The 14,979-nt window shown below is 33.2% G+C and overlaps 1 protein-coding gene across 9 annotated transcripts in view; it reads left to right on the forward strand.

The window, feature by feature from the left end:
• The window catches only part of CACNA2D1 (calcium voltage-gated channel auxiliary subunit alpha2delta 1), a 450,405-nt gene that overhangs the window by 319,395 nt on the left and 116,031 nt on the right, over positions 1 to 14,979 (forward strand). For all 9 annotated transcript variants that reach the window (XM_039849431.1, XM_039849432.1, XM_039849438.1 and 6 more), the window contains 3 exons: positions 6,820 to 6,889; positions 9,058 to 9,108; positions 11,751 to 11,850. In XM_039849431.1, the coding sequence (XP_039705365.1) occupies positions 6,820 to 6,889; positions 9,058 to 9,108; positions 11,751 to 11,850 (221 nt within the window). The remainder of the gene's footprint in view (positions 1 to 6,819; positions 6,890 to 9,057; positions 9,109 to 11,750; positions 11,851 to 14,979) is intronic.

Here is a 14,979-nt window from a genome sequence, read left to right on the forward strand (position 1 = left end):
CATCTTTTATTTTATAATACTTGCTGCATTCAAGCTTAATTTTAAGCCACAGATAATAACTACATATTGGCCATTTAAATGGTTAAGGCTTTGTGAGCTATTTATTTTATTGATATTCCACTTAACCACAAACTTGTCCTTGTTATCTTCTACTCCTGCTGACAAGTAACCTTTTATGTTAAATGAAAATGTTTTATGTGGATTATCTGGTATCTACAGAATTAGTAGCAAATCATTTTGTAATAAGTTTTTATTTTAAAAACTATGGTGATTTATCCTTGGCCTTAATATCATGTATCCATATGTGAGTTTCTGAAACTTGTTTATCTATAAATTAAAGAAATGCTCTGTACATATTACAGTTGAGATATCAAAGTACTCTCAGGCCAGTACAATGATATGATCTGAACATTGAGTCTCATTGCTCAGAAACAAAATTAAAATTCAAAAATTATTTGGTTAATAAAGTAAATATAGTCAAGCCTGACCTGGAAAGAGGGAAGAACAAGGCAAAACTCCTATTCCTGAAGTAACTGAGGTACCCTAATAGGAATTCTAATACCAGTGAGATAATTTTGCTCCTGAGATGCTCATGGGTGGGTAAGACAGAAAAAATTATAAACACATTAAAATGCAAGGTAAGAAGGAATCTAAGAAATTTATTAAAAGTGATCTGGAGTACAACTTAGATTATCACTCTCTAGTAAAATTATGCAACCTGGCATCATTCTCTTAATGATATCTGGCTCCTTTACTATGGCATTTAGATCATTCAATGACTCTAACCCAACTTAAAACTTCCAGTTTATCTTTTACTACACAGTTCAACCTTCATGTACCCCTACATTTCTTCTACCTTATTTGTTTAATTTTAATTTCATTTCGTTTTCCACAACCTGCCCTTTCTTTTCAAATCTTATATTCTTTTTTCTGAGAGCCCCATCTCTGGTCATATGATTCTTATTCATCGTTCAAAAGAGACACAAGCACCACTTTCCACATGAAGGCTTTCACAAAAGCTGTCCCTACTTTGTTATCTCAGAGAACTTTGTTTTCATCTATAACAACAGCTGTGAAATTTTGTCTCCTTTCAGAATATATTTTATATATTCTCTTTTTTAAAAACATCTCAGTGTAAGCAACTGCAGGTAGAGAGGGCTACTTGTATATATGTATGTGTTATATCACCTAATACAATGCCTTGCATATAGTGAATAATCGGTATTAAATTAAGCTGAATAAACAACTCAAGACCATAGGTACTGGTTCTGACAAGTATTGGAGCAAAATTTCAGAGAATTCAGTTTCTAATTAATATGAAACAAAGTAGGGAGGAGAGCAGATGGAAAGTGCCAGGAAACATAGTTATAACTTTCTAAGTATCTTCCTGCGCACCTCTCCCATCCTACCCCCTTACCTCTGCCGGCATCTTCCTAGGGTTTCTGAGGTAACTATCAAATTATAATATAAATATTATATAGCAATACCTAGTATCCCAGGACCAAAATAATATTCTCCTAAGAAGAAATAAGAATGTAGGAAAAAATGGTGAAACAAATTTCAAGCACTCTGTGTAGAGTTTGTCTCCTGTATATTCTCCAGCCTTTAATACCTGACTCAAGTTTATGTAACTGGAAAAAGTTTTGACCTGTATCATGATATTGATTCAGTTACTTAATGACTAACATAACATGGAGTATATATTTCTTTCAGGTAAACTACTTAAGAGATGAATCAGTTGGTTAGGGTAAGTCTGGCCCATGAGGTTTCCAGAGACTGAGGTTCTATTTGTCATTCTTTAGGTTGTTGTCCCCATCTTTATGATCAAAACTGGATCAACTCTACCACTTCCACAGTTGAAAACAAGAGAAAGGGGGAAAAATTAGTAGAAGACAAACAGCATGACCCAAAATTTATATAAATATCACTTCTGTTCACTGATATTGGCTAGAATTTAATCATGTGACCTCACCATGGCAAGAAACTGGGGAATATAATCTCCATTAGGCATTCAGTTAAAACTTGAGTGGTACTATTACTTAAAGGAAGAAAAAAAAAATGTATATGAAGTCCTGTCATAGTCTGCTCCTCTGGCAGTGCAATTATCTCTGCACACATTTCTTCCCACACATGGGACACACTCACCTAGATTCCCATAAGAGATAATTCAGAGTCCAATAAGTTAGTACATCCAGCTCAAAATCTGGGATCTCTGGGTCACATGCAATTTCATGCATGTGGATATGACGTTTCCTAATATATCTACTTATAATATCGCAGAATACCGGTTACTTTCTCTGTACTAGTCTCATCACTGCCCAGTTAACTAATGTACATTGATGGTGACTTCTAAATGACCCCAATTCAAACTATCATTTGTAAAAAGAGAGTGGGAATTTCAGAGCAATCACTAGTCCATGGTATTAATTCCAATCCATCAAGCAAGAAATACCTCCTACTCTTTGTGTAAAGTAAGTTTCTTGGTTAGCCCATCTTTACTGCTCCTGGTAGTGTTTTGTGGTGGTAAATTCTTGTATATAACCCTTTCTGGCGCATCTGCAGGGTGTACTTGGGCTAAACTGCTTTTAGTTTTGGGTACGGGTTTATGGCCCCAAAATTGCTTTAGAGTTTACAACAGTTACAAGATTTCTGCACATTCGGCTTGTGGCTTCTTTGGTAACACAAACATCAACAATGACATTTGGCTTCTCGTTATTGTCTCTAGTGAATTTCTTGTGCAAGCAATCCTGGTCCTGAGATTTAATCTAGAAATCATTCTTAAGTCCAACATCTTTTATATAACTAGTGGGTTATGAATTTAGCCTATTTTTCTATCATAAAAGTGGCTTACTTAAAGACATTGCTGAAAACAGAAAAATTGATGTTATAATAGTAGTGGACATTACTCATTTTTTAATTGTTCCTGTGGCAGAGGCTGCTAGCTGTTCACCAGAATTCTGTCCTCCCATCCCATTGTGAAGCTTTGCTTTAAGAAATGACTGCCTAGCCAGAGACTACATTTCCTACGCCTCCTTTGCATCTATGTAAGACCAGTAGAATATGAGTGAAAGTAATATGTGTCGCTGCAAGCCTGAAATTGTCATGGCTTTGCGTGACTTCTCCACACTTCCTCCTGCCCTCTAGCAGCTGTGTATCAGTGCCCTGGGTGATGACCTGGGAAACCATGTGTTAAAGAAGGCAAAAGCCCCACCAGCTGTAGGTCTCTGAATCCCTACTTGGAACAGATGCCCCTGTGACTAGTAATCTCTACTTCAGACTGTGTTATGAGTGAGGAACTTTACTATTCTCAGAAATAGGAGAAAATGTTCAAGTTACTTTGTGTTACAACAAATATAGAATTGTCTTTCTACATTTAGAGTATTTCCCAGGTTATACTTTCTCTGTACTAGTCTCATCACTGGGGAATAGAGACCATCTCCTAACTTAAAATCCGAAGAGGCCAATTATTTCCTTTCCTAGATCTCTGGCACCTGAGTATCAGTCCATAACCCAAACTCTGTTACTGAGACTCACCCTGGATCTTTATATAGGAGCCATAATGTGAATTAGGGACTGTGGAGAATCTATTCTGGGATAGTAGTAGTTGGGCAGCAACACAAATTCTTGAAAATCTTGCGAGCTATGTAATACACATTTATTGAATTAATTCTTTAAAAAAAAAAGTCTAAATTCATTGCCTTGCTTGTAATTCAGAAGCATGAGTAATACTTCATAGGGATGACTGAGACAAACTTAAAATAATTATCTACATAACATCAGTTAAATCCAGGCAATAGGACCAAGGTTGTCTGATAAAGGCATTTTTTAAGTATGTGAAATTCATTTTTTTCTTTTCATGAAAATAAAAGTATGAAATCTTTAGAATAAGAAAAATACATTTGGACTTGTTAATTGGAAGGAAATGCAATCAGCTGTCATTCGAAATGGTGTTTCTACCATGAGAATCAGCCCTCAATATATCATTATGTGATATATTATTTCCTAGCAGCTGGAATGGAAAAACTGGTACTCTCCTATTACTTTTAGACCACATTAACTAGAAATTGGCTTTATAACCTGCAAAATTTCTCGAGTATTTCTCTAACATATATTTCAGTATTCTGACTTAATGTACAAGTAAACACATTTTTAAGTCAGTGGTTTGATAACTGACAAAGAGCACTTTAAATATCATATGAAGTAGAATTGTAGTTCCGTAGATTTAATCAAAGATACACCTCCAGTTCATTTTTGATTGGGGGAAACATTCTCATAAATGATTATTTTCACCCTTAATGTTGGCATTCAGAAATGAGATGCTTACTTTGTAGGCTATCGTTTTCACTCCTTTGTCCTGTCATCCCAAAATCTTAATGGAAAGCAAAAGAGACATCTAACTGAGCAATGTTTCACTTTTTGTAGGGATTCTGCAAGCTCTGATTTTCTCTCAAAACATGTTTTCATTATGCATCATTATGAAACTGATTATTTCAGAGACTTGTGGGGTATAGTTATTAATCTTTTTCACTGTTTGACCTTCCATGATTCTGAGCCTATATAAATAATGTGCCACTTAAATGCTACAATCAAATTAATTAGTAATATCACAGAAGAAAGTACATTGTTTAATTTTACCATAATTTAATATCTTACGTATAATCAAGGAATATTTCCTAATAAATATCTTAGAAGACTTCTAAGAAAAGGTTATCAATATTTTTAAATACAAACAATTTAGGATTACAAACTATATTAAAATTTAACAGTCTGACTTAAACTATAAATTACAACCCTTTTTTCTATCTTTAAAGATACAAATTTCATTGAGCATAGTAATACTTATTATAGTTATTTTCAAGTTGCAGTTATAGTGAAAACAAATCCTAGATGAATATGATCATCAAAGAATTCAAAAATCTAATTTAAATGTGACTTTCAAATTCCAGTTTTAGTAAATAATTTATCATATTTATTGGGTGTCCACTTTCAACTCATGTTGGTTGCTAATGTATTGGCAGTGGTAACTAATCTCACTTCTTTCATCTTGCCCATACATTTGTATCTCTTGAGTCCAATCAGGAGAGATGAAATACAATATTTTGAACATGGAAAACAGGAAAAGAGCCTTTGAGCAAACAAACCACAAGCAGGAAGCAAAAACCCTTTTCTCATTCAGTGTCTCTCTTTCATCATTTGCTGACAAAGCTTAAAATTGTGTTTGTTGGTAAAAGAAAAATTGTTGAAAGTCCCTGATCCATTTTCATAGAGCAAGATAAAGGGTGAATTAGTTGCTGAGAGGCAATAAGTGTATAATCAGTATACCGTTCTATGAGACTAGAATATAATTTATCTAAAATTTTAGTTATTATTAAGACCTAACTTGGAGAGTCAGATATTATACAGAAGTTGGAAATGTCCCGATATGTCTATCAGCATGCTTGTCACTTAATTTCAGTGTTAGCTGAAAAAGAAAAAAAAAATGATATTTTATCTCACTGGCTCTAATTTTCTGCAAATGCAAATCGAAAGAATTAAAGTAAATATACCATTTTAGTTGCATTGACTATATCAATAACTGATTGTTGCGAGAGGGCTATATTTAAACTTTACCAGTTCATGTGAACACAATTAGCCATTTTAAATGAATAAATCCTTTTGTAGCATAGTCACTAATAACAAAGAAATGTCATTTTTCAAGAGAGGCTCAGTAGTATGTATTTTTCAACATAACCTAATGCCAGATTATCTTAGTTGGTTAGTAAACCCGATTCTCAGTGAAGTTCTCCATAATTTCCGTAGTTTCTCAATAAAGAAAAGGGCAAAATAGATTGGAGGGCATAAGTCATATGAATTATTATTAGGAATTTTCCCAGAAGTCATCTGTCTAAACATGTTCAAGGAGAGAACTTGTTCAGCATAAAATTATTATGCAATTCATCAGCATTTATTGTTCCCCATTGGGTCTAAGGTGTGTGCATGTGTGTGCATAAAGCATTTTAATTAAAGCAAGTATAGATTTAATTAGAATAAATGTAAATTAATTGTATTTAAAGATCAATGTCGTTAGACAAAAAAGTTTTCTTCTGATTACTGAAGAATGGTAAAGGCTCTGAAACTAACAAAATATTCTTGAATTACTTCAGATCATTCAATTAAATTTAAAGAAAACAGGTTTTGGGAGGAAGTTCATTTAATTATACTTTAACTTTTTATTTATAATTTCAAATGGACTGGCCATTATCAAATATGTGAATAATAATGTTAAAACTTGTGCTGTTGTATGATAACAATCCAAGAAAAACAATGATCTTTTTATAGACCAAAATAGTATAGCACTGAATGAAAATATAAAGATTAAATAATTGAAAGCATAATTTCCATGAGTGGCAAATCCATTTTTCTATTATTAGAGGAGAAAGAAAATGTAAAACCTCTGGACACCTGGTAAAATATATGTCAGCACCCAGAAAATTTCTGTGTCTACAAGTTATTTCTGAAATAATACAAAAAAGAAAATTAAATTACGTTGACTTTCTTTTGTACTGCTATATGGTTTTCTATTCTAACAAAGAAAAAGATTAGGGCATGAAAATGGTATTTCTCATTTTAACATTGTTGTGGGTAAGTGGAATGTGTCAATGGTGTTTTTGATTTATTTTAAATATTATTTTGATAAATCATATCTATTATTTTAATGTAATTTCTATAATTATTTAACTTAATATATTTTCTTTCTCTCTCTCTCTCTCTCTCTCTCTCTCTCTCTCTCTCTCTCTGTCTTCCTCCCTCCTTCCCTCTCCTTCTCCCTCTCTTTTAAAGCTTCTCCATGGGTTGATAACAGCCGAACTCCAAACAAGATAGACCTTTATGATGTACGCAGAAGACCATGGTAAGAATTTTTAGGTAGTCATGAAAAGATGAAAGAAGCAAAAAGAGGTTAAACGTTTTGTTAAAAGTTGCATGGAATCTTTCCATTATTAGATTGAATATTGTCTATTTATTTAAAGAGCTCTCGTATTTTTTAAAAATTTTAGTAAAGACAGTTAAAGGCAAATAAAGATGAATTCAAGTAGGAACAATGATGAATATTGTTGAAATTATTTATAAAATTTATTTCAAATGGGCTACTTTAAGTTTTATATTCAATTTCATCTCCAAAACTCTTTTAGCTGGTGGGGATTTCTGCTGAAAGACCCCAGTTTGCTTGGAGTTGAGCTCTAATAGAGAATCTAATCAGATGAGGAAGTAAGTCGTGTGCCTCTGGCAATGAACTAAAGAGAACTGGCCCCAAGGTGTAAAAGCTCCTCCTAGTTATAGTCATATAGCTTAGGTTCATTTTCCTAAAAAGAAGTACTATTTATTTCTCATTACTAAAGCAACTAAGTTTCCTAACATTAAACTCAAAAAATATCAATAACTCATAATTTCACTATTAAACTCATGTATATTATTTGAGTTTTTAAAAAATGTATTTAATGTGTGAATATATCTTTTTTTCCTATTGAGTTTACGTAATGTATAATATTCTGCTTTGTAATCTACTCTTTTCATATCAATTCCTTTGAGTACCTATTGATAAGAGACACACTTAACATCATGTTAAAAGAATGACCATATGGTAATTTATTTAAGAAAGTTCCTATTATGAGACCTTTAGATTATTTCCAACTTTTTGCTATGGCGTAGACAAATTCTAAGACATAATGGTTGATTCAAGGTGAATGTATTAATTTAAGACTTTTAAAATACCCTGTTAAATATCCCAGTAACAATTTACATGAACACCAATCATGTATAATATTGCAAGGTATTATTAATTCATGTATTATTTTCATTAATATTTCTCCAGATATGGCTGTGGAGCAGGGGGTTATTGAGCGGCGACAAATACAGTGACATCACATGGTTTGGGTTCAGGAACTGGTTGTTTTGGGACGAACTTAGAAGCTAGATGCCAAACCAAAGAGGCAGACAATAGCCCTTTTTATCTAATCTTTTTATTGAGAGACACACCAGGACCATTTGTTAAGATGCTAGACATGAACTTGATTTACCTCCCGTTGGAATATCCAGCAATCCTTCCCTTTTCTTTCTATAGAGAAACAAACTCGGGTACAAGTTATAAACTCTGTTTCATGAACACATAGTCCTAAGCAGATATTATCTGTGCTGGATGTTGTCTGAAAACTAATTGATGAGATATCTGGCAGGCTTCTGAGATTTAGATTTAGAGTTATAGGCAAAGAGGCCTCAGATAAGTAGAAATTTGAGTTCAGGAGCAGCCTTTCCTGTTGGATAAAGTAGGTTTCTGTGACCAGGCAACATCTACCTTCTGTTAAGTTTCTTTGTCTATAATTCCTTAACTACCTGAATAAAACTCTCCTAGGTCTCTTTAAAATGCAAATATGCTAAATCTGTAGGGCTGAGTTGAATTTGGGAGGCAGCATTTAAATTGACTCTCTTGGTGATTCTTAAACACTGTAAAGTTTGAGAGCAACCACTTGAAACTCTTGGTAATAGTATATATTGTTCTATTTTTAATTACTTTTTATTCATTCGTATTTCTCTTCTGTTGATGTTTCTTCATGTTCTCAGACCGTTTATCTAGTTTTGTGTTTATTTTTTTTGCAATTAAAAATATGACATCATCTCGTTATTATTATTTGTTCATGTTATTGTTCCTTAGAATGAATTTTAAAACCTGTGGTTAACAAATTGAAGTTTAGGATATTTTTTTCTTTTTTCAAGAAAATGTTCTTCCAGAAGTTAATTTATATTGCATTTAGTATTTAAACACATCTCTGTATTATTTGTTATAAATATCTGAAAAACATACTTTAAACATTATGCCTCTGACATCTTTACTATTATGTTAAATACGACTTTTTAAAATTGACATTTCAGAATTATGAATGAAAGAGCATTGTTGACCCAGATAGAATGGAAGGAGTTCTGCTTGGAAAATACCTTATGTCAGAGAACAGTAACTATCAGGTTAACAAATATCAATGCTTGATATTTTGCAAGAGAAAAATATTTATGTGGTGTATGTTTCAGGTACATCCAAGGAGCTGCATCTCCTAAAGACATGCTTATTCTGGTTGATGTGTGAGTAGTTGAACATTACATATTTGTTTATATACTGAGAATAAAGGGAGGATTCATAGATGACAGTAATCTGTTGGGACTGATAAATGATTTATAGTTTGGAAAAAAAAGATGAAGAGTAATTACGATGACTTCTAAATGCAGACAAAGAAGCCATATTGAGAAAGTAACAAAACAAACAAAAGTCCTCTTTTGAAAATGAGAAGAATCTGTATTGGAATTGAAAATCATGGCATGGTTCTAAAATCTGAGCTTTTGAAAAATTATCCACTTGCTTTCTATTTTTGGCTTTATATTTAAAACAATATTAAAGTACATGGTTGCTAAAATTTAGCAGTACCTGCTACCATAAAAAAAAAAAAGAGTAACTTAGTTCATACTTAGTCATTAATTATTCAAATAACTTTTAAATGTTTGGCCACAAAATTGATAAATATTAAATGCATTAAATGTCAATACTGGGACCTTCTCAAAGGAAATGCTGATATATAAGAAAAAATTTCAGGAGCTGTTATATTGATCATTTTATGTGTCACATTGCTTCAAGTTAAGGTGTGTGTGTGTGATCTAAAAGGTAGAAGATAAAATTGTAGAGCATAGGAAAGAAAGTATCCTGCTATGAAGATTTAGTTCTTAAGAGCGATACCAAAGAATTAAAAAGATGAAGTATAAAATGCTTAGATTATTTTTCCTGAGAGAAAAAAAGTATATCCTCATACATTCTTTGCCACAGTGGAAGAAATAGAATCCATTGTTTTCTCGGCAGCTAAATCCACATCACAGGCTAATATCAACATTTGAAAATTTCCTCATTTTGATATGAAATAAACAAATTCAAAACCTTATAACTTAACCTGAGAAAGAGAAGATAAATGATTTTAACAAATGCAACTTGAATGTAAATTCTCATTTCATTTGTCAAAATGCATTTAAGCCACTCTTGTTTTAATTAAATTATTCTGGAGTTTATATCATACACTGGTTCTTGATATTCTTCTTAAGTGTACATCTTAATGATAATGTGATATGTTATAATCCTATTGGATATATGATAATTTCTAGAAATAATTTCTCCTATTAAAGTCTTTGGAACCCACATGCGTATCCCAAAATCGAAAATGTATATGAAGTTAAAATACTGTTTTTAAAATTATTTCAACATAAATATATTGAGGGTCTCATCATACATACAGTATGATAATACAGATTCAAAAATGACGAAGGCCTGATCTCTGATCTTAGAAATAATTCAAATGTATCAGTGAAACTAAACCATATTCACAAATAACTAAAATAATTGTAGAAGATAATAGATATAAGATATGATGCAACCTTAAAGGAGTCCATAGGAGAGAGATAGCAGTTTGATTTAAAGTGTCAGGAAAGATTTCATTAAGAAGATAAAATTAGAAGTGAATTGTTATAGCTAAGATTTAACAAGGCAGGCATGGGAGGAGAGAGAAAAGAGAGCCGAATTTCTTGTGGAAGAATTGACAGAAGCAAATTGGTGAGAACATCTGTGGGGATGATATCTGGAAGGAAAAGGAGAGAGAAAAGATTATGAAAGCTATTGAATGCAGGGCGATTGAGATTGTTGGCTATTTAGAAGGTAATATGAGCTATTAACAGTATTAGATCTAAGTATGAGTTCAGAATTTTCACATGCTCACACAAGGAGGAGAGGCAACTAAAAACAGGACATAGTGTCTGTTACCCTAACTCAGGATCTTCAGATAATGAAGACTTGAGTCCGGATGGAGAGAGGATGGAAAGGAGGCTCACTGCCTTGGGAACTCTGTAAAGTAGAATGAATAGGGTGATTGTCTGAAGAGGTAGGAAGGTTGAAAAGGAGGAGGAAGTGGGATTACTGAGATCTAGCCTGGTTGCTACCAAGAACATAAATAGGAAAGAAAAATGTTTGGGAGTAATTCGTCATTTTGGACATTAAACCTGTAATTTAACAAGAAGGGAAGTGTAAAACTAGAGATAAAGAAAGGGGAGTGAGTTGCGTAGAGGTGAGCCCCACAAACCAATGAGGTCATTGAGGATCATAGAATATGCAGGGACAAGAAAAATGAAGACTAAACCCCAGAGAATATCTACTTACAAAACAAGGCATTTTGTAAATAGTACCTGTGTGGTACCATGATTGTTATGATGCTTCATAATTATTGGTTTAATGAAGTCATACAATGGGTTCCTTAAGGCAATGACTATAGCCATTTAACTAAAGAGGTTATAAACCCTCACTTCTTACTTGGCTAACCAAGCTGGTATGCAGTATATGTTTACTGAATAAGTGCACCTGCCGTGAACTATCCATATTTTTTAAAATTATCACTTGATATGTAATTTTTATCATTATAGTTAGAAATATATATATATATATATGTACATATATATATGTATATGTGCTGGTAGGAAAGACAAGATTTCTTTTAATTTATTTCTACTCTATTAAAATATCACTTTTTCTATTACTGATTTTTAAAGACAAAATTATTATTTGAATATTATGTAAATGATCTAGAGCCAGTGCATAAGTTGCCTTTCCTTGGGGTATCTGATTTTGATTTTATTAAGTACATGGTCATTAACATGCTCGGACTCTTTTTTTTTTTTGGACCCATTTTTTTTAACAGGAGTGGAAGTGTTAGTGGATTGACACTTAAACTGATCCGAACATCCGTCTCCGAAATGTTGGAAACCCTCTCAGATGATGATTTTGTGAATGTAGCTTCAGTAAGTACTAGATGTCTACATTTTTGATTAATTAAATTTGCAATTTCTTTCTCCTTCTGAATTTAAATACTCTGTAATGTTTTATCATAGGTAGTCTCAGATATTTATCTATTATAAGACTATCTCACTGAGCTATTCCTGTACTGTTACTAATTCACCTATATTTCCATGCCAAGGTCATTTTTGATTATCTAAGGCATTACCCATGAGTGAAGCGATTAAAGTAATGAATATGAAGGAAAAGCATTACACATATTTTCCTTCACTCAGAGAGCTTAAACAGGTGACATGAATTCCTGTACTCATTGATATTATTGTAACTCCTAATAAGTAGCAGTCTGGCAGTATGATTATATGACAACTTTCTGTTCATTGTAATGCTCTTTTTAATTCTGGACACATGTCCAAACATAGTGTATTATGTTTTTAAAGTTTTTTTTTTTAATTGACTGGAGAACCGATAGCTATTTGAATGTGCTTCTTTTAAAGTTTTATTTCCCCAGAACCACCTTAGGCCTTCCTACCCATAGCTAGAAAGTACTGAACTCTGAAACAGATGAAACAAGAAAAAGTGAATGTTACCGAGTCTCATTTGAATTCATAGAATTTAGGCAAAAAAAAATTTATGGCCATTTACTGGTGGATATAATTTCACATTTGAAGTGACTATATTCATAGAAATAAAGATGGGGGAAGAAGAATTTGTGCTAAGGTCATTTTGTATTAAACATAGGAGAATGAATCTGTTTCTGAAACCACTTGAGAGGAAGAAGTTAAAGCCGATGGCCTGCCATTGGTTTTCTCTCTTTACTGGGAGGGCATCTGCGGAGAAAAAAGTAGGCAGGAGAACCAGGTGCAATGCCTTGACAACCAGAGGTCCAGGTAACTAAATGCATGGTATTTACTAAGAGGAAGAGGATTTAGTCCTAAAATGCTTTTAGGGGAATATCCCTGGCTAAGGATAACTATAGCAATAGAACCCAGAATCGATGAAGCAAGACTCCTGAAAAAATTTCTGTAGGTGATATAACTCTCTGGGTAACTTGGAGATATTTCGCAGTTTAAATACTCCTGCTATACAAGGAATCCTGCAAACCTCTTTTTGAGAACTTTTTTCTTCTGGGCCAGAGAGATGTCTCCAACACGGGCTGCCATAACAGAATACCATAGATTGGATAGTTTAAATTACAGAAATTAATTTTCTCACAGTTCTGGAAGCTGGAAGTCCTAGATTAAGGTGCCAGAAGGCCCTTTTCCTCGGGTTGCTTACGGCCGCCCTCTTGCTGCCTCTACCCTGTCCATCCTTCTGTGTGAACACACCCTTGATGTCTCTTCCTCTTCTTGTAAGGACACTAGTCATACTGGATTATGTCCCTAACCTAACCACCTCAGTTTAACTTAATCCCCAATTTGAAAACCTTATCTTCAAATGCTGTTACATTTTGAGGTGCTGGGGTTGGGATTTCAACATATGAATTTTAAGGAGGCACAATTCAACCAACAATACCTGGAGAATCTCTCCCCCATGTCCAGATCTTTTTCTACATCAATTCATCTGAACTTTTAGCAATCGTAGCTTGTATGTATCCTTGAAATTATTTAGTAAAACTTAATACTACATATGATCTCTGATTCATGTCAGTCTCATTTTACAGTCTGACTCTTTGTGTTACCTTACCACTTATTCAACAAAATGTAATGCTTAATCTCTCAAATAAAAAGATCAGGAAAGATAGTAATTTAGTTTCATTTGTACATAAACTTGTTTATTACAAAGGCATTGGAATGTTTGCTAACGAAACTTGATCTTTGGAACTTAGTCATCTTTTTTTTTTTTCAATTACAGTTGACATTCAGTATTTTATATTAGTTTCAGGTGTATAGCATAGCAGTTAGACATTTATATAATTTACAAAATGACTCTCATGATTAGTCTAGTATCCACCCGACACTACACGTAATAATTACGATATTATTGACTATGTTCCCTATGCTGTACTCTACATTCCTATGATTATTTCGTAACTACCAATTTATACTTCTTCATCCCTTCCTTATTTTCACCCAACGCCCCAACGTCCCTCACTTCTGGCAACTATCTGTTTATTCTCTGTATCTATGAGTCTGTTTCTGTTTTATTTTGTCATTTATTTTGTTCTTTAGATTTCACATATAAGTGAGAGTGTAGGTATTTGTCTTTCTCTGTCTGACTTATTTCACTTAGTATAATATCCTCTATGTTTATTCATGTTGTTGCAAATGATAAAATTTCATTTTTTTTAATGGCCAAGATATGTACCACATCTTCTTTATCTAGTTGTCCATTAATAGGCGCTTAGGTTGCTTCTATATCTTGGCTATTCTAAATAGCACTGCAGTGAACATGGTGGTGCATGAATAACTTCTGGAGACCTGATGTACACTATGGTAACCATAGCTAATAATATATTGTATACTTTAAATTCGACAGGAGAGTATATCTCATATTCTCACCACAAAAAAATAAAAATAGTAACCGTGTGAGGTAATAAATATGTTAATTAGCTTAATTGTGGTAATCATTTCTATACATATATAATATATAAACATTAAAAAATGTGATCTTTTGGTATAGTGAAAGAGAAAATCATAAAAACATTAAATTTCGTACAAACTTGGCATATGTCATGAAATTTATATAAAACCACCAGATATTAATATGGTTAATTTTTACTCTGGCTTCTTCCTGATCCTCACTTAGAATTCAAGGGTAAGTAGTTTATTTGGGACGGGATCCCAGGAAACACTCAGTTAAAGGAGCGGGGAAGTGAAGCCAGGGAAGGAAGGGAGGGAGCCAATTAAAGGATCTTAATTCGATTTAAAGGAACTTAATCCTACTGAGAAATCCTAGGAGCTGTATAGCATATAAACTCAAAGTTATTCTGCCTAAACGCTACAGCGGCTGAGGTTTTAAGTACCAGCCTTCCCATCTGTGAGCAGAACAGATGCTGACCACAAGAGGAAGAACTGAAACAAAAAGTTGCAGGTGATGGTAGTTAGAAACCTGGCCAGTGTCTACTACTGTATCCTATCACTGATCCTTAAAGATGGCAACTGGTCACAATTGCAAAAACAATACAGTAACACACA

Source organism: Pteropus medius, unplaced genomic scaffold (assembly GCF_902729225.1).
Source record: "Pteropus medius unplaced genomic scaffold, Ma_sr-lr_union100, whole genome shotgun sequence".
Lineage (NCBI taxonomy): Eukaryota > Metazoa > Chordata > Mammalia > Chiroptera > Pteropodidae > Pteropus > Pteropus medius.